Raw genomic sequence first — 26,402 nt, forward strand, 5'->3', positions numbered from 1 at the left:
AGCTTGTTTTAAAAAAAAGATGAGACAAGTACTACTGTGAGTAGATGTAATAACAGTCTACTGTTAGTGGATGTGGTAAAATTTATGGAGGTGGCGTGAGAATGACTAAGATGTAAAAGCAAGCTTTGCCGTCAAAGAGATGTGGTTCATCTGCTTGAAGTGTGACCTTGAGCAAATCCCTAGGCTCCTTGGATCTCAGTTTTCTAACCTATAAAAAGGGACTCATATGCCACTTGGAGCTGTGTGAATTAAATGAGAAATAAGAGATGGGGTCAGGGTGCTCCTTTCCTGTCTACAGAGTGTAAGCAGAGTAAGCCTACACTAGGCTCATCCTTAGAAGACTTCTCCTAATGAAAAAAATCAAACAAATAGGGTTAAGTCAGAAAAAATGATGGAATAAAGACTTTCTAAAATTTTTTCTCCATAATAGCAGCAACAAAAACCTTAGAAAAGTGGTCATAATCAACTTTTCAGAACTCTAGAAACTAGCCAAAGGCTGGAGTAATCCAGGGAATATTTATTAAAGAAAAACTTGTTACGATTTTGGTGTATCTCAGTGAGCACGCCCCTGAGATATTACCTCATTATGTAAAAATAACATATCCTTCATGACTATTCTGACAAAAGTTTAAAACACATCTCATGTTTAACTTTCATGAACAAAGAATTGCCAGAAAATAGTAGTCTCTACATTATGCATGCATTTAAAAGCTTACCTGAAGTCTGCCTTTTATAAAGGAATAGTATGAATAAGTTGAACTGCACTTTTAAAAACTTAATTGCCATTAAGGCAGAAATTATAAAGTTGCAAAAAAATGACAATACATCCCAAAGTGATCTACATACTCAATGTAAGCTTTACAAAGATTCCAGTAGACTTCTTTGCAGAATAGACAGTCTTGTCCATAGAGTCATGTGGAAATGCAAGGGACCCATAATAACCAAAACAATCTTGAAAAAGGAACACAAAACTGGTGTATACACACTTTCTTATTTCAAAACCTACTGCAAAGTTACGGTAATCAAGACTGTGTGGAAAAAAAAAAGACAATGTGGTACTGGCATAAAGATTGGCATGGATGAATGGGATAGACTTAAGAATCCAGAAATATACCCATAAATCTATGGTCAATCGGTTTTCAACAAAGGTGCCAAGAAAATTCAATGAGGAAAGAATTGTTCTTCCAATTAATGGTGCTGGCACAACTGGATATTCACATGCAAAAAATGAATGTGGTCCCTACCTCACACCACATACAAGAATTAACTCAAAAATGGATCAATGACCTAAATGAAGGAGCAAAAACTATAAAATTCTTAGAAGAAAATATAAGTGCATATCCTGAATTAGGTAATGGTTTCTAAAGCATAAGCAATGAAAGACAATAAATAAATCAAACCATGAAAATTTCTAGTATTTGTAGGTCAAAGTGAAAAGATAGCCCACAGAATGGGAGAAAATATTTGCAAATCACATATCTGATATACATATATAGATCATATATATGTACACACCTATATATATGTTGCACATATCTGCAATCTATAAAGAATTCAAACTCAACAAGAAAAAGATAAATAACCCAATTAAAATATTGGCTAAGGATTCAAATAGGCACTTCTCTAAAGAATATAAACAAATGGCCAATATACACATGGCAAAATGCTCAACATCTTTATTCATTAGGGGAATAAAATCCCAACCACAATGAGACACCACTTCACACAGAGTGACACAGTTAAAAACAAAAACAAAACAAAAACAAAAAAGTGTTAAATAAAAGAAATTAAAAAAAACAAACAAAAAGTGTTTGCTAAGAAAGGTTAGCAAAGATGTAGAGAAATTAGAACCCTCATACATTGCTGGTGGGAATGTAAAATGGTACAGATGCTGTGGAAAACAGTTTGGCAATTCCTCAAAAAGTTAAACATAGAGTTATCATATGACCTAGCATTATGCTCCTAGGTGTATATCCAAGAGAATAGAAAACATATGTGCACACAAAAACTTATACACAAATGTTTATAGCAACATTATGGAAGTGGAAGCAACCCTAATGTCCATCAGCTGATGAATGGATAAACAAAATGTGGTCTATCCATACAGTGGAATATTACTCGGCCATTAAAAAGAATGTAACACTGACACATGCTACAACATGCATAAACCTTGAAAACATTATGCTAAGTGAAAGAAACCAGACACAAAAGGCCACATATTGTATAATTCCATTCATGTCAAATATCCAGAATAGGCAAATCCATACAGAAAGTAGATTAGTGGTTGCCAGGGCCTTGGTAAGGAGAGAATAGGGTGTGACTACTAATCTGTAAAATATTTCTTTTTAGGATAATGAAAAGGTTCTGGAGTTAGATGGTAGTGATGGTTACATAACTCTGTGAATATACCAGAAACCCTTGAACTATGTGCTTTAAAATGGTGAATTTTATGGTAGGAGAATTATATCTCAATTTAAAAAAGGGGAGGACACAACAGTGTGAATTTTAGTCTATCTTTTGCATTAAAAAGATGGTATGGAGAAAAGAATATACTTAACGTTTGCCTAAAAAAACACTGGAAGGATTTGCAAGAAACTAATAATATTGGTTCCTCATTGAGACAGGTGAAGTGGGAAGCATGTGGATAGACACAACGGTGGAAGAAGACTTCTCAATGCATATCTTTTCATATTTTGATTTTTGAACCCTGTGAATTTAATAACTATTGTAAAAATAAAATTAAATTTGAAAAACAACAGCAAGCAAACAAAAATCCTCACCAATGGTTTCTACTTCTTTTTTGCCAATACCGCTGCCTAGGCTGGGCACCGGCCCCCAATCCCTGCCTTCTGGTGGGTCAGTGGCATGGGAGCAGAGGTCAAGGGGAGCCTTGAGGAGTTGGGGGAGCAGTCCAGGAAGGCAGCTAACGTGCTGGGGGGCAGGTGTGGCCTGCAGCCTGGAGACAGAATCATGCTGGTGCTCTCTCAGCTCCCGGAGTGGTGGCTGGTCAGTGTGGCTTGTATGCGGACAGGTCAGTGAGCAGGGCTGAGACCCCCAGTTGGGGCTGACACAACCTGCCCTGAGCTTTGGCAGCATCCACAAGGTTTGGGAGATGGAGGAAATTGAACCCCATGTGGCGTTTTGCCCAACAGTCACAAACTTGCTTTGCCCAACAGTCACAAACTTGCTTGTGTACAGGGGCCAGATAACACTGTAATTGATTAAAACAGGCCAGTGTGAGGCAGCAGGGAGTGCTGAGGACTGCGTTGAACTGGCGCTCACGTGCCTCATCCAGCAGGGACCACCACCCCTCCAAACTCCAAACGCATGTTTCCATGTGTGAATGAGGGCCAGTGTTTCCAGAACTTCTGATTTTTGTAATTAAAAAAACTTGGATTTTTATGGAAAAAAACCTTCCGGTCTTTTAATGTTGACAAATAAATAGATTTTTTTGAACGATTCCAAACGGATCAAACTAATCGTTTATTTTTTTGCGGTTGTGGTTTGGGAGCTGCCAGTGTGTGGAGAATAATGCAGTTATAGATGAGAGACCTTCATAACCAATCTAAGTTAGTTTAGCAGCCCTGAAAGGTTTGTGTTCCCGCTGTCATGAATGTTGGGGTAGCGAACCATCCATCTTGGGATGGTTCTTCCAGCAGAGGAGGAGAGGAGGCCAAAGGACACTGCCCGCGGAGCCCTGAGAGCCTCTGCTGGCCCTGTCTGGTACACTTGTTGAAAGGGCTGGAGTTTTTAGGCTGATTTTACAAAAACAAGACAACTACTTTCGGTGGAGTGCTGGTTTCTCCATCCCCTGGGAACTTTCCACCACTTAGAATGTTGTCCAACTCCCTTCCAGTCGTGTCCGTAGAACAATCTACCTGAAATTTGTTTTCACAAATAATGTTTGCAAAACAGAGGGGTACACACTCACATCAGAAAATTAACCTTTCTGTATGAACAAGCTTAATCCAACCATTTTGTTAATAGATTGTCTCTCCAAAAAGGAGGCAGAAGCATTCATTTATTTTTACATATTTGGCACAATATATAAAAGTGAGCACCCTTAGTGTATCCAGCTCTGAGGAAAAGAAACAGACACACAGGGATTGGCTCTTTCCTCTGTCTTCTGTCCTCACTCAGTGGCTGGGCTGTGGCCGGATGACTGATATTTTAGAATCTCTTTCTTCTCGCCTGTGAAATGAGAATGTTGGACTCAGTGGAGTGCGGAGTGTTTACAGCCTGCATTCTGAGATACTGAAGTGGTTTTTCAAGTGTCATTAAAATCTGTCCCTGCTTTCTGCTTCCTTATCGCTTCCCCTTGGGGGCAGATGAGCTCAGCTACCTCAGAGTGGCTTCGGTTGAAGCAATATGGGGTCCTGGAGCTCCCGCTGCTATACGCACCCCCCTGCCGCAAGGGACCCACACCCAACACTAAGATTCATTGTAGCCTTTTGTTTGAAAGGCACGGAAAACCACTGAACTAGGTAATCTCTAGGGCAATATAATACAATGTTCAAGAGCATGGACTCTTAAGGTTACCCCTGCCTCAGTTCACAATTCCAGCTCTACAACATATTAGCTGTGTGATCTTGGGCAAGTTATTCATTTATTTAAGGCATAAAGGTCTAGGTCTTAGTTTTTTTGAATCTGCAGAGTGGGATTAATAACAGCATCTACTTTCCAGGATTGTAAGAATTAAATGAAATAATGCATGTAAAATTCTTAGTGCATGTAAATGCTCTGGAAATATTTTCTGAATTTCAATATTTTGTCATTAATAATGCCTTTTCCAGTTCAAGCATTCCAACTCTTTCCAGCCCCTTCTTGCTCCTATCTGGGGATATCTGGTCTGGACCTGTTCACAGGGGGTCTTCCCTGTTGCCCAGTCAAACATCCCCTCTCTGTGTGGCATCAGGAACCGTCATGATTCCCGGCATCTCTCAGCTGACAGAGAAGGACCTCAAATTCTGGCTGCAGACATCCAGGGCCAAGTCCATTATTACCAGCGACTCCCTGGCTCCACGGATGGACGCCATTAGCGCCAGTGGCCCCTCCCTCCAAACCAAGCTGCTTGTGTCGGACAGCAGTGAGTCATTTAACCATTTTGAGCCTCAATTTCCTTATCTGCAAAGGGTTATAATGATAATACCTACCCTGTAAGGTGATTGTAGGGATTAGAGATAACTCAAGCTGGAGCTTCCAGCAGGCGCCTCACACGTGGTATTTATCAGATGTAGCCAGTATTGTTGTTATAGATACTACTGTGACTATGAGTGTTTTCACTATTAGCAGTACCCTCCTAGTATTTTTATATTTTACAGGGAGGCATCTACAGAGCACAACTGTGCGAGGACCAGGAGTCAAGACCCACCGGCCATCTACTTCATAAGTGGCACGACTGGGGCCCCCAAGATGGTCAAGCACGGCCAGGCCAACTATGGACTGAGTTTTGTGGCTAGTGGAAGGTACCAGGGGACAGCTCATCTAGTGGGTCCAAGGAACAGAAAGTAGGTAGGTGAGATGGAGGAGTGTGGGTAAGGGTGAAAGTGGCAGGATTTGAAGTTAAGAGCCAACAAGGGGGTAAATCAGGTAAGGATCTGAAGGCTTTGGGCTTTACTCTAAGTGAGGTGAGAAGCCATTGGAGGTTTTTTGGGGGGTTTTTTTTGTTTTTTTTAAATGGTATGTATGTAAATTATACATACTATTAAATTTACCATTTTAACCATTTAAGTGCATAGTTCAGTGTCATTAAGTACATTCACATTGTTGTGCAATTGTCCCCACCATCCATCTGCAGAACATTTTCATCTTGCAATGCTGAAACTCTGTACACATTATACAAAAACTCCCTATTGCCTCCTACCCACAGCCCTGACAACAGCCATTCTAGTTTCTGTCTTGAGAAATTTGACTACTCTGGGAACCTCATAAAAGTAGAATTGTACAGTACTTTTCCTTTTGTGTCTGGCTTATTTTACTTAGCATAATGCCTTCAAGGTTCATCCATGTTGTAGCCTGTGTAAGAATTCCCTTCCTTTTTAGGACTGAATAATATTCCATTGTGTCTCTACCAATTTTGCTTATCCATTCATCCATTGATGGACACTTGGGTTGCTACCACCTTTTGACTCTTGTCAGTAATGTTACTATTGAACATGGGTGTACAAAGCACCTGGGAAGCTTCAAACATTCCTGATACTCAAGTTCCACGTCAGTGAGAGCCAACTTTCTGAGAATGTGCGTCAGCTCCCCAGGTGAGTCAAACGTGCAGCCGAGGTTTATAGAAACTCCATCTGCTGTATATGCCAAGCCATCAATCAGCAACAATATTGGAAGGAGCAGATAAAAATCAGTCCATTTGTTTTTGAAATGCTGTATATGTATTTTGTGGCTTTTCTGTGATTACAACAGAAATAATCTTTCATGGTATTTTATTGAAAGTCATAGAAATCTACCTACAAAACAATGACAATAACAACATAGTAATCCCATCAAGCAGCGATAATGGGAAAATTTAAATGTATTTTCTTCTAATCACTTTTGTAGGTGAAAGTAAATCCTTGACTTTCCCGAAGAATTTATTCCTTATTCACTGAGTGCTTACTTCCTGCCACTAAGTATACAGCACTGGACAGGAAAGGTAAGACCCTTGTCCTCATAGAGCTTACATACAGGGCCTCTCTGGTCTGTGATCATTCCATTGAGAGAGTCAAGTTGTAAAGTTATTTGCTAAAAAGAACCTTTGTTTTCTTCAACTTTTTCTTTTCATCACTAGCACCAGCTGTTAGTTTTCTTTCTGGGTCATTTTTAACTAAGAAAAAAATATTAAATCTCTTCATGAGAATCATGGAACATTGAAAATTAATAGAGATTGTCAGGCCACAGTTGCTCTGTGAATGCTGAGTGGTCAGTAGGACTGACCAGGTAAGCTCATGCCCCCTCATTAGCATATACACTCCATATAGCTGAGATTGCACACGTCAATTAAAGTAATGTGCCTATTTCAATTTTATACCCAGTATAAGGAATCTACTTATTTTCCTATGGAAACAAACTGTCAAATGCACAGATGTTCATTACAGTGTTGTTTATAACAGACGAAAAAGGTGGAGGTACTCTCTGAATTTCTAATAGTGGGAAATTAGTTATATAAATGATATTACAGCATTGTATATTTAAAAAAAAGAAGAGAGAGAAAGAAGAAAAAGAAAAGAAAAGGAAAGGGAAAGGACTAAAAAGAAAAAGAATCCAAATTTCTAATAACATGAAAGTGTTTAAATAAATAATATTACAGCCACACAGGGTAATATTATGCAAATATTTTATATTTCATTACACTTTTTTACTCCTGTGAGGAGATGTTCATGATTGTTCATGATTGTTAACTGAAGTAAAATTGGATTGTAGAAATACATGTATAGAATATTTTGTATTCACACAAATGCGTATATGCATAAAATCACAGATAAGTCATGAAAAGGTCCCATACACAGATCAAATTTTTAGCCTTGATTATCTGAGTAGTGAGACTGATCTTTTGTCATCCTTCATCTTTATTTTCTATTTATGCTATAAGAGGTATATAATTGTATAATACAGAAATGATAAATTTTTTAAATGAAATCTATGCAAGCAAAGGGTCCTCAGGTATAGTTTCATACATAATTGGCACCACACCACAACTTTGTACTATGCACTTTTTAACATTAAGTTATGTCATGCGTCTTTTTTGTGGCACTAAGTATTTTGGGAAAAATTCATTTTCTACGGCTGCTTAGAGCTCCCCCAATTTGGGGGTGAATATGGTTATTAAGCTTTGTGTAGCACATTCCCTTCTGAGGGCCTTGGCTCTGCTGGGGGCACTTTGAATACATCTCCCAGTGCCCAGCCTGACAACAAGTGTCATTACCCTGAGAAAGATAGAGCCTTATCCACAAAAACATTCATAAGTCTCAATATCTAGTAGAGCAAGTCTCTCCTTCTTACTAACTTCTTTAGAAACATTTTACCTATTCTTGGTCCTCTGTTCTTTCATATACACTTTAGAATCAATTTGTCAAGTTCTGTGGAACTGTTAGCATTTTAGTTGGAGATGCATTGTTTATAGATCAATTTGGGGAGAATTAACATCTTCATGATATTAAGTGTATCTTTTCACTTATGTATATCTTCTTTAATGTTCTGTAGAGTTTTACATTTTCTTTGTGTGCTTCTTACAGATTTTGTGTTAGATTTATTTTTAGGTATTGACAGCTTAGCTTTTTTCTTTATTTTTCAGAATGCGTTTTTAAAATTAAAGTATAATTTACATGCAATGAAATGCCCTTATGTTAAATGTATGGGTCAATGACTTTTGACAAATGTATATACCTGTGTAACCATCACCACATCAAGTTATAGAACATTTTTTCTCACCCCAAAAAGTTCCCTTGTGCCCCTTTGCAGTCAATCCCTAGGCCTCAGGCAATTGCTAAATTATTTGTTGTCACTGAAGATTAATTTTGCCTTTTGTTAAAAAAAGAACTTCATGTAAATGGAATCAAAGTATTCATTTGTTTGTGTCTGCTTTCTTTTACTCAGTGTAATGTTCTTGAGATTCATGTGTGTCGCTGCCTGTGCCAGTAATTTGTTTCTTTTTCTTACTGAGCAGTAGCTTTACTTTAAAGCTTTGAGAATCAGAGTTTGGCGTTGCATCTCTTTCCCCTACCCTTGCTCTTGGCCAGACACTCCCTTTCTATCTTCAGGGATTGCTGAGCCCAAAGAGTATCAGTGTGCTCTTTTATCCTAAGAACAGAGCCAATAGCCATGTGCCCACCCCCCTGCATGCAAGTATGCTGCCTAGACCCTTCTACGGATGGCAGTGGGCGGCTATCCTTAATCATTTCCTGGCAGCTTCCTTCCAGTTAAAAGAGGGAAAACCCACAGATTCATGGCTCCCTGTCCAGTGGGGACTTCTAGCCACCGGACTTCCTGTTGAGGGGTCCCCAGCCTTCTGCGTGGGGCTGCTCAGGCCATGTGTCCTGAGTGACTGTGCCCAGATGGCCCTTCATGGGCTCACTGTGTCTTTCAGGACAATTCTGAGAAGGCAGCAGCATCAGAACGAGGGGACTTCTACATCACAGGGGACTGAGCCCACATGGACAAGGATGGCTACTTTTGGTTCATGGGAAGGAATAATGATGTGATCAATTCCTCAAGGTCAAGTTGTCTGCTCTTTCCTTCTCTCTTTGAAGCTTCATGGGAGAGGGGAGGACACTTGGAAGAGTTTGTTTTTCTCTTCCAGCTACCGGATTGGGCCCGTTGAAGTGGAGAGTGCACTTGCTGAGCACCCAGCCGTCCTGGAGTCTGCTGTGGTCAGCAAGCAGCCTGGACCCCATCAGAGGGGAGGTAACTAGTCCAATCAAGAGCATTACTTCCTGGTTCTTTGCCTATTAGCACCCAGCAGAGTAAGCTGGAAGGCCCAGATTCCCCCATATCTCACCCCATCCAGGTACCGCAAAGTCTGAAATGCCACCATCAGACAGACACACATTCCTTTTGGTTAAGCATTGCCCTCATGTCTTTAGAGATACAAATATGCTCTAGAGGTGCACCATGGAACGATATCAACACTTTGGTGTCAAGTGGGCATGGAACTGTGTCCAAAAGGGGCTATTAGGTGGGAGATGTTAGTGGCAGGTGCTGGCTTTGTCATCCATCCTGTCCAATAAAATGTCCTTTTCCATTTGCAGATAAAGATATAGTGAGCACACCAAACATGGTTGCTGATGGCTCTAACCTGGGGGGGATAACTGACTTGAGGGATGACAAAGTAAGTATCTAAAGTGACCTTGATATGTCAGAAACATGGACCAAATTTAATAAGATGGCTTTTCTCAGGAGAAATGCAAATTCCTTCCTGTGGGTCCCAGAAGAACAGACAGTATGAGAGAAATAAGCTCATAGGCAGACCTATGAACTTTTCACTGGCTGTAAATCCAACATAATCCTAAAGTATAAAGTAGTTACCTTATGAAAGTTAGTGCAAGATCAAGCTGCATTTTCAGAAGCCTCAGGGCAGAGGAGCGATTTGCAAAGTCTGGGCCCTGGACTGCTCACAGCTGCGTCTTCTGGGATTTTTGTTTAAAATATAGATTTCTAGACCTAAAGACTTGCTGAATCAAAGTGACTGGGAATGCAGCCTTAAGGAATCTTCATTTTGACCAGAAGCCCCTAGCCAAGTGATTCCAACGCCCACTAAATTTGAGGCCACTAATATAGAGTGAGCGAGGTGAGAATCCCATCTATGGGGTAGAGAAATTGTGCCTGGAAAAGTATGCCTAGCCCTGCATGCCTCACATTAACTGGGGCTATGACAAATGGCTGTGTGCTGAAAGTTAAGCCAAGTATAATGCTCAGAACAGAGCCTGGCACATAGAAAGTGTTCGATAAATGCTTGGTAGTTTTAGCAGTAAGAGAAAGCCCTTCCTAAAAACCAGATCTATCTGAATATGAAATGGTAGTGAGACGCCCACCACTGGGAAGTATGCAAAGACAATGAACCACCACTTAGGGTGTTGTTGACAGAGTTGTATGCTGGCCTTTGAACTCTTCTATTCCTGTCAGAAACCATGTTCTGTTGTACCTGAGGTTGGGACTATTTCTCTTCCTTGGCAGGAGGCAACCTGCAAGAAAGATGTGGGCAGAGAGAGCCAAGGTGCAGAAAGTCCCTCTGGATGCCTGAAACAGCTGTGCAGCAAAATGCTTGCCGATTGCAAACACTCATACATGCAGTCTTAGAAAGACCCACCTCCCCTTGCAAGTGGTACACGTTTTCCCCCAACCCTGCCTGTCCAAACCTGTATCTAGCTGCCTTCTTAGTCAGGAAAACCCATAAGTAATGAACCCTAAGGAGTTTGTGAATCTCCTGTCTCCAAAGTATTGGCATCTTAAGGGAAGCATGTTGGCTTCTAACAGTGTCATTTCAGGTATGGGGAATAGTTTGGAAAATAGGATTCTAAAATCACTCCATAAAAGCCATAACTCCTAATAGTTGATCCTGGAAAAGCAGGCAACAGAAAAAAATTGGTATCCAATTTGCTGGCTGAGTCCAAGTCACTGGTAGAGCTTTCATGTTGGGCTGGTGAATGTGAGCACTTATCCACAAGGCTAGGTTAAGGAGAAAAGAGTTGTTACATGAGGCTGATTCTTTGTTTTTTGTTTGTTTGTTTGTTTTTGTTTTTCCCAACAGGTGGTAAAGGCATTTATAGTCCTTTCTCCAGCCTATTCCTCGCATGATCCAGAGAAACTAACCCAGGAACTCCAGGAGCACGTGAAAAGGGTGACTGCTCCGTACAAGTACCCCAGAAAAGGTAAACATCTGCGGGTTCTAGGACTTAATAAGCTGGGAAATCAAATGGGCACATGCTCCCTGGGCTCCCACTCAGGGTCAGGCACTGGGAGGATGAAGGTACGAATAACCCTGGCTGCTGCTTCAGCCCTGTCTCCCTGCTTCTTCACTGGGCCTTCCCCATAGCACATTGTGTTCCCACTCTAAGAATTGACATAAAGGAGATTCAGTGGGTGGTACTGAAACACTGTTGGAAAGAGCATGTGCTCCAGGCTAGCTGTTTTCATTGTTGCCGTTTGGGGAAAACCATGAATCATGGAGGCTTTCCAGAAACGTCGAAAGGCTTTCTGTAAAATGATAATTTCAAAGTGTTTTTGTTTTATGGTCACTAGATGGCCTTTGTTTCAGAACTGCCGAAGACGGTTTCTGGCAAGATCCAAAGGAGTAAATTGAGAAGACAAGAGTGGGGAGATAAGAGGCAGCCCCCAAAAGGCCCCATGGACCTCTGAAGCTTCTAAAAGGAATTGGTGGGATCACTGGTTAGTCCCCACTTGGAGCATCATCCCTTCAACCCTGTAGACATCAAAGGCTTTCAGTTTCCAAATGAGCATCTCCAGAATCATTGGATGACCCTGGAAGAGAGCAGAGAACATCTGCTCTCTTCTGAACCCAGAGTTCAGAGCCACTGCCTGGTCTAGCAAGTGTTCGGTGGCTTGACTTCCCTGGATATTTGGAGACATCCTCAGCAGCTGCCCATTGGTCTTACTTCCTAAGAGCTTTCAGCTGGCCTTCCAAAGGACAGGTCACCAGAGTATCGAGGCACTTGTGATCTCACTGCCTGTGGGAGTGTAATCGCTTGGCCCTTTTGATAAAGCTATTTGGTAATCATATCCGGGGCCATAGAAACTGGTCATACCTTTTAATTCAGAAACTCCATCTTTGGGAATCACTACAAAAGAAAGTATTCAAAAGATGTTTCCTGTAGCATTGTTTAAAACAGTGAAAAAAAATGGAAAAAAAAATTAATGCCTAACTAATAGGGCAATGACTAACTAAATTGTGGTAGGTTAACTCAATAACATATTATGTGGTCATTAAAAACACGTGTTGGGGAAAACGAGCTAAATTAATTTTAAATCAGAATAAAAATAATATATGTATAGTGGAGAACCACAACTTGGAAATGTAAAGGAAAATCTACAGATGGAAAAAAGACTGGAGGGAGATACACTAAAATGTTAATAGTAATTTTCCTGAGTATTGAAAATAATGGATGATAGATTTTTCCTTTCCTCTACATTTCTCTATTTTCCAAATTTTCTCAGTAAGTATATTTAACTCTTTTAATGAAAAAATTATTTTAAAGAAATAATCACCCAATACCGTACTCTGACTCATGTCTTGTCCTACCTCCACATACCAATACATCAACTCCAAATACTAGTGTGTTATGTCTCACCCAGGAAAGATACAGGGACCTGAAGCCATGTCTCAGAAGCCCAGAAACAGAGAGGGGTGACTCTGGGCAGCTGAGACCAGCCATGCAGAAAAGAAGCAGATGGAAACTGAACCCAGTGCTGCTTATCCGACTCTTAGCACTTCCGTTCACTCATCGACCAATATTTATTGAGTGCCTACTCCGTCCCGGGCTCGGGGAACACAGTGATAAGCAAAGCAAACCAGTCCTTTCCTGTATTAGTCTGCTCAGGCTGCCATAACAAAGTACCACAGACGGGGCAGCTTTAATGAAAGAGACTTATTCCCTCAGTTCTTGAGACTGTAAATCCCAGATCAAGGGCGTTGGTGGTGTTGGTTTCATTCTGAGGCCTCTCTGGTTTGTAGATGGCTATCTTCTCCTGGGTCTTCACATAGCCCCTTCTCTGTGCATGTCTGTGTCCTAATCTCCTCTTCTTATAAGAACACCAGTCGTATTAGATTAGGACCCACCCTTATGACCTCATTTTAACTTAATCATCTCTCTAGGCCCTGTCTGTGAATGTAGCTACGTTCAGAGGTACTGGGGGTTAGGACTTCAACATATAAATTTTGACGGGACATAATGTGGCCCATGACACTACCCTTGTGGAGTTTACAGTCTAATGGGGAGGTTGATATTATTCATCAAAGAATAAGGCAAATAAGGCACAACTGTGATAAATGTCATGAAGCAAAGAGTACAGTTAAAACACAGATGAGGGGACTGATTGAGACTGAGGGGGACTCAGGGTATCAGAGGAGACTTCCATAAGGAAGTCCCCAGTAAGCCGGTATCAAAGGAAAAGTGGAAGTAAACTAAGTAAGGAAAGTGGGGATGAGCTTTCTGAACAAAGGATACAGCATGTGCAAAGGGCTTGGGGTGGGAAAGACAGGTTTTGTGTTTCTAAAAACAGCTCACAGTCAGCACAATTCTAAATTTTTTAACTCTCAACCGTCCTGTTGGACAGGTACCGATAACACCCTCGTTTTATAGATATGTTGACCGAAATAAAAATGCACATGAAAGCTGTGAGTTCCAGTTTTTTTGTTTGTTTGGTTTTTGTTTTTTGAAATTTATTTATTTATTTATTTATTTATTTTTGGCTGCATTGGGTCTTCGTTGCTGCGCGCGGGCTTTCTCTAGTTGCTGCGAGCAGGGGCTACTCTTCGTTGCGGTGCACGGGCTTCTCACTGTGGTGGCTTCTCTTGTTGCGGAGCACCGGCTCTAGGCACACGGGCTTCAGTAGTTGTGGCGCATGGGCTCAGTAGTTGTGGCTCGCGGGCTTAGTTGCTCCGCGACATGTGGGATCTTCCCAGACCAGGGCTCGAACCCATGTCCCCTGCATTGGCAGGCGGATTCTTAACCAGTGTGCCACCAGGGAAGCCCCTGAGTTCCAGTTTTATTTGGGGACTTACTGAGGCTATAGCCGAGTGGACAGTCTCTCAGATTGCTCAGAGGAACTGCTCAGAAGAGGTTGAGGAGGTCAGTATGTGTGTGATTTTGGTGAAGGGGTGTGTGCACGCCAGCGCATATCTCAGCAGAAGATTGCTGCTAGTCACGAGGAACAGATATCCCATTTAATGATTTTAGTGCTTTTCTAAGTATGGGAAGATGCAAGGATCTGGGTTCATAAGAATTTCTCCCGAAATATATCTAACTATCTAAGGGCCTATTGGCTGTTAATGTCTCATCCTGATCTTCACTCTGAATTCCTTTCAGTGTGTACTATAGGTCAGCAACTGCAGCGGCTAATAACTTGATTCTTGTAGAACTGGATGGTGGGCAACATGCTTTATTTTACAGATAGAACAGAGAGGTTAAGCAATTTGCTGAAGTTCACACAGCCAGTATCTCACAGAGCCAGAATTAAAAGCCAGGTGGTCCAGCTCCACCATCCACACGTGCGTCACTTTTCACGACTGATTCAGGATGGCGCGGTTTAGGAATTTTGTTTTTCTCCTGTGAGTGCAAGGGAGCCACTGAAGGTTTATGGCAGAGAAATGTACCTCCTAAAATTACACTAGTCCTTAAAAAGAAAAAAAAAAAACTTGTCAAAGTGATTTACTTGTTCTTGATGTCTTTTGTCTTTATGGCATTCCTAGACTGGGCAAATTCGCTTTATTACAAAGGTGGAAATTCAGAGGACTTTGGTGATTTGCCCAATACCTAACAGGAGGGGGCACCAGAGGCAAGGAGAACATGCAGGTCCAGCTCAACATCACCAGTGCTCTTGAGCCGAGGCTGTCTTGTGTTGGGTGCCGCTGGAATTCCTAATGAGTCTCCAAAATGTCAGTTCCCCGAAAGCCAGGGGCTTGGATGGAAATGACACCTGGGGAAGTGGCACCTACCGTCTCTGTCATTGTGGTTACACTGCTTTCTTCTCTAAGCCTCAGCTTCCTTGCCTGCAGGGCTGATGTTCTCTGGACCCCCTCCCTGCCCTGGGCTCAACCAGCCTGTTTTCCAGCTATAATCAGAGCTCTCCACCTAGGACTTCAGTCAGAACGAGGCAAAGATAACAAAGCGGTGGGGGGGGGAACCCAGTTTCTCTCCCGTTAGGACTCCCCTCCACACCCCGCAACACACCGGACTCCCCAGCCAACTCCGCCACACTCACCTCAGCCCGGTTCTGCTCCAAAAAGTCAAAAGCAAGGCTCTCAGCTGCATTACCATAGGGAGCCCCCAGCACACCCAGACCCAGAAGTCACTGGTAGTGAGAGCAATGACAAGTGCTGTCACTTTATTGGCAATTTATTCCACACTGTGCTTTGTGCTACAAGCTCTGCTGAAATACTCACCTCAACCTTTACTCACTCCCATTCTACCATCAGGACTGTAGCTGTAGCCACACACCATCTGTGCTGGAAATCAGCTCACCTTTCAAAGAAAATATCTAAACCCTAAGCAATATAATATGCATTGGAAGAGGATTCTGTAGTTCAGTTAACTTTTTTCTAATGCGCATCAAAATAATCATGAACATGAAAACTGCACATCTAAAATCACCTTGCAAAGTCCACTTTAGGGAAAACTGATCCGATCTAATTCTAGTTATTATAAGAAGAAAGTATTATAAGAAGTAAGAAAGAAGAAAAGTATTATAATCTCCAAAGAAGAAAGTATTATAATCTCCTAAGGAGAAAGTATTATAATCTCCTAAGGAGAAAGTACTATAATCTCCTAAGGAGAAAGTATTATAATCTCCTAAGAAGAAAGTATTATAATCTCCGTTTAACAGATAAAGAGACTGAAGGCCAGTGGGGACTTGCATAGCAGCTCCTCCCTGGGTCTCCACCCCTTTTTCTGTCAGGAGCTGGAGACCCTACCAAGACCCCTTCCAACCTTTCCAGTGGGAAAACAAGATTTCTAAATTCTTGTTAAACAACAAAATTCAACCAGGTACCTTTGAAGATCTCATTGGCTTTATTCAATGATTTATGAACAGGGCAGTCTCGTCTAGCAACCTCGAGGGTGCTCCCAGGGTTGCACAAAATAGAAAGTTTTTAAGGAAGAAGGGTGGGGCAAGGGAGCTATTAGCAAAAGAAAAGAAAGGATTATTTTTAGGCCAGGGCATCTTCTTTGGGTGGAGAAGGAAAGGCAAGGGCAAGGGTTTTATCATGCAGATGCCTCTTCTTCCTTTGGAGGGTAGAGGGGGCCCAGGGGATTACCTCATTGGTGCTACTAAGAAAATTCCAAACTGGTTGGTTAAGATTACATTTCTGGTGAAGGCTGAAACTGCAATTTGGTCAGGTATTAAATCTAAGTTTGGTATCATGGCTTTAACACAAGTGATACCATTTGGGGCCTGTGGTTTTTCTCTTTAACAGTCTGCCCTCTTGGACTCTGCCCCTGTCCTTTTCCTACTGAACTTCCTGTTGTTCTTCAACTTTGCATCTTCCTGGCCTGAGGGTTCAACTTAGCCGCTCATGTGGCTCAGCTTTTAAAGTCATTTCTTTTGCAAAGCTCCCCTGGATCCCCATGTTAGGAACTTTTTGGAGATCCCAGGATACCCTACCTAACCCGATGGTGGCAGAAATGATGGAGACGTTGAGTGGGCTGGGCTTGATGGGCTACTGTCAGAAAATAGCTCTATTTTTTACTCCTGTCACTAATATTCAGTGCCACTATGTCTTCTCTCTCTTCTTCACCCAAAGGACTGTATATCCTCAGGCAGATTCCTTATCTTTTTATTCCTTCTCAAGCCTCATTTTCAGGTATTAAAATGTTTAGTCCAAACTAAATCAAAACCTAAATCCAGCTTAGAGCTGCTCCTCTTCCCCAGCCCTGCCTTACCCAAGGCATGTGTTGTGTTTTTTCTACACGTCAGTCTGTGTTTTTCTTCATAGCCCTTATTTACTAATCCAGATATTTACTGAGCACCTACTCGGTGCTAGATATTTTACAGAGTTCTTGAACTAAATCAATGAACAAAACACAGCAAAGAGCTCTGTCTTCATGTAGCTTAGATTCTAAAGGAAAGAGACAGATAAAAAATAATGTGTAAGTAAATTCTATAATACGATAGAATGCAATGAGTATTAAGGAAAAAATAGTACTGCGTAAATGTGGGGAGGGAGAACCAGTGGATGGAAATTTGAAGTAGGTGGTCAAGGTAACAAAGAATGTGACAAAAATCTTTGGCAAAGATTTGAAGGAGGAAGGGGGTTATCCACAGATACCAGAGAAAAGTAGTCTGAGAAGAAACAGCAAATGCAAAGGTCCTGAGGCAGAACGTGCCTTCAAGGAACAGGAGGTCAACGGGGCTCTTTCGCAGTGAGTGGTAAATGGACAGAACATAAAGCCAGAGGATGGGAGTGTGTATGAAGACCATGTGGGGCCTTGGATGGTGTGGTAAACACTTTGACATTTCTTTTGCATGAAATTGGGATTCACTGGTAGGTGCTGAGTAGAGGTGTGACCTATCTGACCTCTGACCTATCCTTAACAGTATCTAAAATGAACTTAACAATTTTACATGTTATTAGCTGTCTCACCTCCGCACTGGGAGGGAGCTGTGTTGGTTACTTCTGTGTCCATCTGAGAGCAGCAGTCAATAAATATTTGTTGACTAATTGACAGGGACAGATATTTCCCGGGAAGACAGTGTTCCATGGCTCATCATGGGGAACTTGGCTCCAGAACGCCTAAACCAAATTATCGGGTGGGTCTTTTGCCTCCATTTCTGGGAGGACAAATGACTTTTTCTTAGGTTCCCTTCCATTCGTGGGACCCTAACTACTGTTCCCAGGATCAGGACCCTCATTCTTCAAATCTGCTGCACCCACATGATCTGCAGGAAGGTTGATGACCCCAGGCCCCCTGCCCAGGCTGCTGTGTGAATTTAAGTCCAAAGACTCCCCTTCAAATCTCTCCCATTGTGATTTACTAAGTGCTTACTATGTGCTATGCATTTGGTTTATTTTTTAACTATTAAAACTTTTAAGTAAATAAAAATTCAAATTTGAATAAGTTTAAAAAAAAGACACTTTGACCTGTTTCAAAGTCAAACTAGCTCCCCTCTCCAGAAGCAGCTGAAGTTAGCAATTTCTGATACTAGAAGTGTTGTAAACATGTTCATGTGCTGGATGCTTGATGTGCATTATCAAGTTCAATCCTCACATGTCTAAGAGGTATTTTAGAATTATCCCCCATTTTCAGATGAGAAGACTGAGGCTTGAGGTGTGGCAAGGGTAACATAACTTCTTCAAGAGCACACAATTCAGTAATAGAGGAGGCCAAATTCAAATCTAGACAAACTTCAGGCCCCCGATACTTAACCATGAATCCTACTGTATAGTCATGGATGAAGAGATTGCCAACCACTGGAGCTGAAGAACCAGAGGGTATTTGTACACAGAAGAGGGGCTGACTGGTACAGAAGAAAGCACAAATCCAATCTCAGGCAGAGAGGCATTTAAGGCACTCAGAGCAGCAGTGAGGAGGAATGGATGGGACAAGGTGAAATCCCTCCTCAACCCACGGAAGTAAATGAGGCAGAGGTGAGAGGCCTTGATGTCTCTGATAGACACCCAAGACGGAGTGGGGAGCCTTTAAAAGGAGAGGAGGCAACAGGAGAAATAGCTGACCATTTCAGGACTCCTGGTAGACCCAGAGAGAACCTGAGATTCTCAGGAGACTCCAAGAACTGACAAGGAGGTAATTCTTATGTCTTGCCACCAAATTCCTTCAGAAAGCCTCATCTCCCTTTCCAAGCATTTTCAACTATTTCTTAAACAGAGCCTTAGCAGGGACAGCAACTCAGGTGTCTTATTCTTCAAGATCTAGGTCTCCACTCTAGGTATTCTCCTACTCTTTGTGGCAAATAGGTCAAAATAAAGGCAGTGACTGGAAAGAAGGGAAGGACTTGTACAGCTGTCCTCATGGTCTTGGTTCTCTGAACCCTCTCTGTCAGTAGGTAGTGAGAGGGCACAGAGCAGTGACAGCAAGAGGGATTTAGGGCAGACATTGGGGAGAACTTCCTAGAAGAGAGTTGAGTCTCATGACTGTGTGATTTTGAGACATTCAGAAATACCTTTTGCAGGTGTATTTAAGAAAGGATGGATACTTTTAGGACTGGAGGGGCTAGGTGGTGAAATTCTATGAATTTCTCCAGAAAGCATCCGGAATTCTTCCCAGGACACAGGTGCTGCTCTACATAAACAGGTTTTTCAAGCGTATTATTTCTAGGGTTGCCCAGAGAAAAGCAAATTGCTTCGGGTATCCTCTCCAGATATATCTCTTCTCTTCTCTCGCCAGACCCTGGACCCTGGCTTCTAGGATCTTTAAGCCCTTCTGGCTTCCGTAGATGTCCCCTAATGTGGGTCTCTGCCACTCGTGCCCTCAGCAATTAGTCACTGCCAGGTAACCAACACCCTCGTCTTGCCCTTGGCTTGTGAGCTTCTAACAGAGACATCTGTTTTTAGGGACCCCCCATTCCTGCCTGTCATGGGGCTCTTTTAGCAGATGTATGGCTGGTGGCCAACACATCGAAGGAATAACTCTCTAAGAGTGGGCACGGCGTGCAGGGGAGCAGGCTGGGAAGCGCTGTGGCATCAGGGGTCCTTTCCCCATCTGCGAGGATACAGGAGCCAAGGTGGCCTGAGATACTTTTCCTCTGGTGGGTGTTCCTGGAACACAGTCTGTCTCAGCAGCTTAGAGCCCTCTGATTTCCAGCTCTAATCTTGGTGCCTGAGGATCCACTGTAAGTCAGCAGCCTGGGCATGAGCCACCCTTCCGGAGGCTAGGGTTCCAGGCCTGGGCCTGAGACTGATTTTCTGTGTGGCCTTAAGCAAGTTACTGTTCCACTCTGAGTTTTTATATTATCCACTCAATGATCTGGAAAGGGTTTTGTTTTTCTGACCCTGTGACTCAAAAAGAGCTGCGTAAGAGGTAACGTTCACTGAGATGGCCAAGAGGGCAGGCGGAGTGGGATGCTTCACCGAGGGGGAGAAGATCAGGTGCTCAGCTCTGGGCAAAGCATGTTTGACAGGCCTGTTAGACATCTGAGGGGAGAGGTCAAACTGATTAGGGTGCAGGAGAGAGATCCAGGCTGGAGACACGTGTATGGTCATCGGCAAGGCAGCTGGGGTTCGAGCTACGATACTGGATGAGATCATGTATGGAGTGAGTGTGAATAAAGGAAATGAGGAGGAATCATTAAAAGAGACTGAGAGCAAGAGGGAAATCAGGTGGAGGAAAGGGCTAAAGGAAGTGAGAGGACAGGATGTACATCAAGCCAATATGAGCTCTGCTTCTCCCTTCCTGGTCGGAGCACGAACCTGCTGTCAGTCTTGTACATAAATCTCCTTTTGGCCCCCTGGGTTGGAAGAACAGTTCCTGCTGGCCCCAAGGCTGTAGGGATGTGCAATCCATAAACACAGCTAGGAAGACTGATGTTACCCCAAGTTACGCTTGGGGATTGTCCACAGTTAATGATTAGCTGTGCCTTCTTTGAAGGTTGCAGGGATCCTGGAGCTATCCGCTTGATTAGCTGTGCCCTCCTCCAAGGCTGCAGGGGTTCTGGCACTGTCTGCTCAGGAGGGAGTAGACCAAGAGATCTCCAGAGAGACCTCCTGAAAAGACTTGGCAGGCGAGCACATTGTTAGGAATTGGCAGAGGAAGTCATGCCTCACGATGGCACTAACCAATCTTTAGAAGTCAGGGCTAGCAAGGAGAGTGACAATCCACAGGGAAAAGCAGTCTGCCATCTCTAGGGGCCGAGACAGGTCTTCCAGGTCTTAGTGAGGAGGCAGCAATGGGCAGAGGAAAAAGGAGTGTTTAGCACAGCAAAAGGGAGGGACTGGGGTGGCTGGGAGAAGGGCGGTCAAAGTGGGATGGGAGTTGGGTGGTGGTCAGGGAAGGAAGCCTCTCAGAGGAGGTGAGGCCAGAAGAATGAGAAAGAGCCAGCCACAGAAGAGAGAGAGATCAGCAAGTAGAAAGGCAATAAATATTCCTGCGTAGGAGCTGGTAAGGAAATCTTCATTCCTTATCCTTTTAGAAAATAGGAGAGGAATCCCAAGTGTCAGAGACCTTAAGCATTCTGACTGCTGCTGCCCAAACAACAGGGAATGGGAATCTGGCCAGTTGGTGGGACTCCTGGCTGGATTGCTTGAGTCAAAGGTCATTAGACTTAAATTCTGCAACTCCCATCAGGGTGCACATGTTGGAACTCAGAGACCAGTAGCCTTTGAACTACTTTCCCTGGAAACAATGCAGAGATAGAAATGATAATCACAAGTTATAATTTCTAAAGTGATACTGTATGTTAGGTCCTGTGTGCTAAATGCATAGTATTCTCAGTGGAAGGAAATAGATGCTACTTGTATTAGTCAACGTTTGCTATAATAACAAGCATGCCGAACATCTCAGGTGCTCATAACCATACATATTTTTCCCATGAGTCTGGGGATTATCTGTGGCTGTGCTGGGCTCAGCTCTACTCCACGTGTGTTCTGGAACCCAGGCTGGAGGTAGGCCCATCTGCGACATGCTACTCTCGTGGCAGAGGGCAGAAATGCAAGAGTCTCTGACCAACCACACAATCACACCCACTCATATCTCACTGACCAAAGCATATCCTACGGACAAGCCAAAGTCAATGAGAGGCACATATACACTCTTCTTCAGAATGCACTGGGCAAGTCATGTGAAAATGAATGAGAACATACATATAATTCTACCTCAGGGAGTTGTTGGTAACAACAATTCAGTCTACCACACCACTGTGTTTTAAGCACAAAAGGATTTATTACATGGAATTGGATGTTCACAAAACTGTCAGAGGTGTTAGAGAAATAGGATTTAGAGCAGGTGTTGTGCTTTTGGAGAATGGCACATCAGAAGGCGACTGAGATGGATGCTGACTGCCAATTCACTCATAACCACAACAAATTAATTTCTGGAAGAACCCTGTAAAGTTGAGATGAATCTCCTGAAGCAACTGATGACTGTACAGAAAGACTCACCTCTGTTTTTTCTTTCCTTCACAGGTTTGAACATGCATTGGCTGCAGAAACTCCAGGGGCTTTGCATCCTATGGGGGACTCAGATATCCAGTCGCACTGTCCACATTCATACCAGGCAACCGGCATCGCTGCCATGGGGCCACCAGGAAATTCCTGCCAAATTTAACTTTGCTAGTGATGTGATAAATCACTGGGCTGGCATGGAGAAGGTAATGGGGCAGAGAAGAGGCACAGAGTTGGAAAATTTGGCTGAGTTCACTAATTCATCCATTCATTCAATAAATATGTATTGAGCAATTATTATGTGTCAGGCACTGTGCTGTGAACGAGATGTTTATCTTCCGTGGAGGCAGCATAGGGTAGAAGCAAGAGAACGTGGGCTTGGCAGAAAGAAGGGCCCAGGGGCTTCCCTGGTGGCGCAGTGGTTGAGAATCTGCCTGCTAATGCAGGGGACACGGGTTCGAGCCCTGGTCTGGGAAGATCCCACATGCCACGGAGCAACTAAGCCCGTGAGCCACAACTACTGAGCCTGCGCGTCTGGAGCCTGTGCTCCGCAACAAGAGAGGCCACGATAGTGAGAGGCCCGCGCACCGCGATGAAGAGTGGCCCCCGCTTGCCGCAACTAGAGAAAGCCCTCGCACAGAAACGAAGACCCAACACAGCCAAAAATAATAAAATAAATAAATAAATAAAAAATAATTAAGGTTGTGAATATGCAAATTCGTGTTAAACTAAATTGTAACATTTAAAAAAAAAAGAAGGGCCCAGGAGGCTAGTGGAGCAATCTGAGAATCCCCCCAGGCAGCTGATACACAGTTGGCCTGCAAATACTGCACATGCTCTGTTGTCACCTCCCACGGTGAAACAAGGACTAGTGGGTTGGGGTCATAGAGGCGGTAGATTTGGGTTTAATAAAAGAAAATCAGCATTCTCTTATTAAACCAGCACCAGCCAAAGACTGAGTCAGTCTTCTCAGAAAGCTGTGTGTCCTTGTCATGAGGGGCATGCAAGCAGGATGACTGCTAGGCAGGGATTGTCAAAAAGACTCCAACCTGAGACATCAGAGAAAGAGAGTGATGTGGGAATTCCTAAACCAGGAATGTGGTGAGGAAGCCATGCTCATCCCCCTCTGTCTCCTAGTGGGATAGTGGACTCTGAGAGGGGTGAGGGGAGTCCCAGAGTTACCTACCTACCAAGAGGCATTGGTAAGAAATAGGGACAAGGGGTGTTCAGCATCTGAGAATGGGCACTCTGCCTAGAGAAAAGACTGACTATTCACTCTGCCTTTCTTAGCCTCTCATTAAGATTCCATTTGAAGAATTATCTTTCTCCAGTAACCCTTTTCTGCCCCCAAGAGCTGTTTTATGACAGAAAGCTTATTGCCCCTGAACTATATATAGCAACATTCTCCCAAGGGCAGCCCTTCCCCTTCCCTAAAGTACCATCCCCCTGCTCTATGCCATTGACCTCCTTTAGAGCCATGCAAGATGCTTCACGCTGAGATTTCACCATAAGCTGGAAGCAGTCCTATCTTCAGATCTTGGAATATTAAAAATAGGTGATCCTTGAATCCAACTGCCTCACTATATGGGTGAGGATGGTAAAGTCAGAGGTTACAAGACTCATTCAAGTCCACTACAGTGAACAATGGGCAGGGAAGACCTCAAACACATACCTTCTGACACCAAGATGATTAAATAATAAAGTAAATAATAAATCCAATAGTAATAGTTGCTGCCATTTATTGCAAGTGTACCACATGGCAAGCACTCTCCTAAAGCAGTTCACATACATTAAACTCATTTAATCCTTCCAATTACCCCATGAAGTCCTTGGAGCCAAATTACTTGAGTTTAAAACCCTGTTCCACTAATTACTGTGTGATCTTAAGCAAGTTATTGATCTCTCATGCCTCAGTTTCCTCACCTGTAAAATGTGTATTATAATATCTCATAGCATTATCATGGATATCTAAAGGCATTAATATTTGTGAAACACTAAGAACAGTGGTACATAAGTGTGTAAAATGAAAGAACTGTAGATTGAAAATATCATTCCCATTATACAGATGAGGAAAACTGAGCCTCAGAGATGAAGGCACAGCTACACTGTGCACTTCTCCAAGCATTTCCTGTCCATTGTCCCACTCTATTCTCACATGCCACTGAAGTAGTTAAGGCATAGGATTCTCCCCATTCAACAAAAGAGGAGGCATCCTCAGAGGAGTTAACAGATTGACCCAAAGCCAGAGTTAATGCCAGCAGGGGCTGCATAGTTGTCAGGAGAAAGTCAGGCTGGAGGTCAAGAGACTTGGCTCCTGGTCTCAGCTCTGCCATCTGTAATGGCTGTGTGACCTTGGACTTACCTCTTGATCTTTCAGATCTTCAATACCCCTATCTTCCAAATGAAGGAGCTAGGCTACGAATTCCCTATGCCACCTTTTAACCCAGTGACCAAACATTCAATCTGGAGCTCACACCCCTACTCTTGAGCAAGATATAAAGATGCTCTATCAAGGGGTAAATCTCAATCCTTCTCACTGCTCATAAACAAGTGCCTCAGCTGAACAGAGGGGTTCAGCCATTATAGAAATATGCACATTGACTCAGGCCCTGGTGGCTTGCTGGTGTATCTCTAGAACTTTCAAATCTAACAATCTAGACCCAAGAAAAATGTCTAATAAATCTTGGTGCCCTTGAGTGGTGTCGTGGAGCGGAGCAGGGGTTAGGCTGATGATTGAAGGGAAGGTGGAATCAGTTGGGGGAAAGGCCCTAGAGCATGGGTGAATGAATTCATCAATATTATCCATCAGACTGGACCCAGGGGGGTAGGTGAGAGACCCTGTGTGAAATAAAATAAAAGGAGAAGTTCCAGTTCCATCTGGGGGCTGAAGTTGGTGAGTTCAGGGCAGTCCCACCAAGTGTAGTAGTTCAAGTTGTAAAATGAACAGTCTGCACATCTGGTCATGGCAGCCCTGGGGCAGAGAATTTAGGCTTTGTAGGTATAATGACTCTGTCTTTCTGTGGTCACCAGGGCGATCTTGAGAACACAGAAGCCAACATCATTAAAGGGGATTTTTGGCTGCTGGGAGACTGGGGAATCAAGGATCAAGATGGATATTTCCAATTCATGGGACGGGCAGATGATATCGTTAACTCCAATGGGTAAGCTTGGTTTCTGGGCTAGAAAGGGTAATCTGGTCCTTTATCTGTCTGATTCTAGACTTTTGGGCTGAGCTAGAGGTTGAGTGTCCAGTTTTCTCTGAAGGACAGGTTCTTCTACAGGTACCGGATTGGGCCCTCAGAAGTGGAGAATGCACTGATGGAGCACCCGCTGTGGTTGAGACAGCTGTAGTAAGAAGCCCGGAGCCCATCTGAGGAGAGGTGATGGGGAAGCAGTAGCCTGGGGGTGTACAGATGGTAGTTAAGAGTATGGACTCTGGGGCTGGACAGTCTGCGTCCAAATCTTAGCCCTGCTGCTTACTAGCTGTGTGTCCTTGGGCAAGCAAGCTACTTAGCCTCGCTGCCTCAGTTTAACCATATGTAAGATGAAATGTTTTTGTGAGGATTAAATGTGTTAATATTTGTAAAGTGCTTGAAACAAAGCCTGGCATGTAGCAAGCACCATATAAAGTCTACTATTTGGGGGCTTCAGGGATTCTATCCTGTTGTTTGGCATTTGAATCAGAATCTGACCTGACCAGAACAGAGGAGGAATTTGAGCCAAGAGACAGAGCCTTCGAGGCATGGGGTTTATAGTGAAAGCAGGGGAAGAAGAAAGACCCCTATAATGCCAAGGTTAGAGAAATAGGCCCAGATAAAATCTAAAGGAGCTTGGTGTATGTGAAGGAAAAGGTTAAGGTGGAGAGATGTGGGTCGATGTCCAGGTATATTTCCGCAGGGTGAAAATTGATAATATCATACCTCTGGCACGTGTGGGAAATATCATAGGCTCCACTAGGCAAATGGGGTCCAAACCTGGGTGCCAACCCTGGGTGCCAAGAACTGAGTTAAGCCATGCTATATATGATTTCTTTTTATTTCCCATTAATTAAGTATGACAATTGGATCTCTATTTTATAGGTGAGCAAACTAGTTTGGAGAGGTTAAACAAATCATTTATGTTTATTGTCCCC

General features: G+C 43.1%; 1 protein-coding gene across 1 annotated transcript in view; it reads left to right on the top strand.

Annotated features, from left to right (window-relative positions):
- LOC133104222 (acyl-coenzyme A synthetase ACSM5, mitochondrial-like) overlaps window positions 1–26,402 on the top strand; it is a 38,306-nt gene that overhangs the window by 809 nt on the left and 11,095 nt on the right. Inside the window, 6 exon segments of the mRNA XM_061209862.1 lie at window positions 2,821–3,031; window positions 4,916–5,139; window positions 5,320–5,465; window positions 25,240–25,431; window positions 25,552–25,598; window positions 25,601–25,650. Of these exon segments, the coding sequence (XP_061065845.1) occupies window positions 2,821–3,031; window positions 4,916–5,139; window positions 5,320–5,465; window positions 25,240–25,431; window positions 25,552–25,598; window positions 25,601–25,650 (870 nt within the window).

Source organism: Eubalaena glacialis, chromosome 13 (genome assembly GCF_028564815.1).
Source record: "Eubalaena glacialis isolate mEubGla1 chromosome 13, mEubGla1.1.hap2.+ XY, whole genome shotgun sequence".
In the NCBI taxonomy this organism is placed as follows: domain Eukaryota; kingdom Metazoa; phylum Chordata; class Mammalia; order Artiodactyla; family Balaenidae; genus Eubalaena; species Eubalaena glacialis.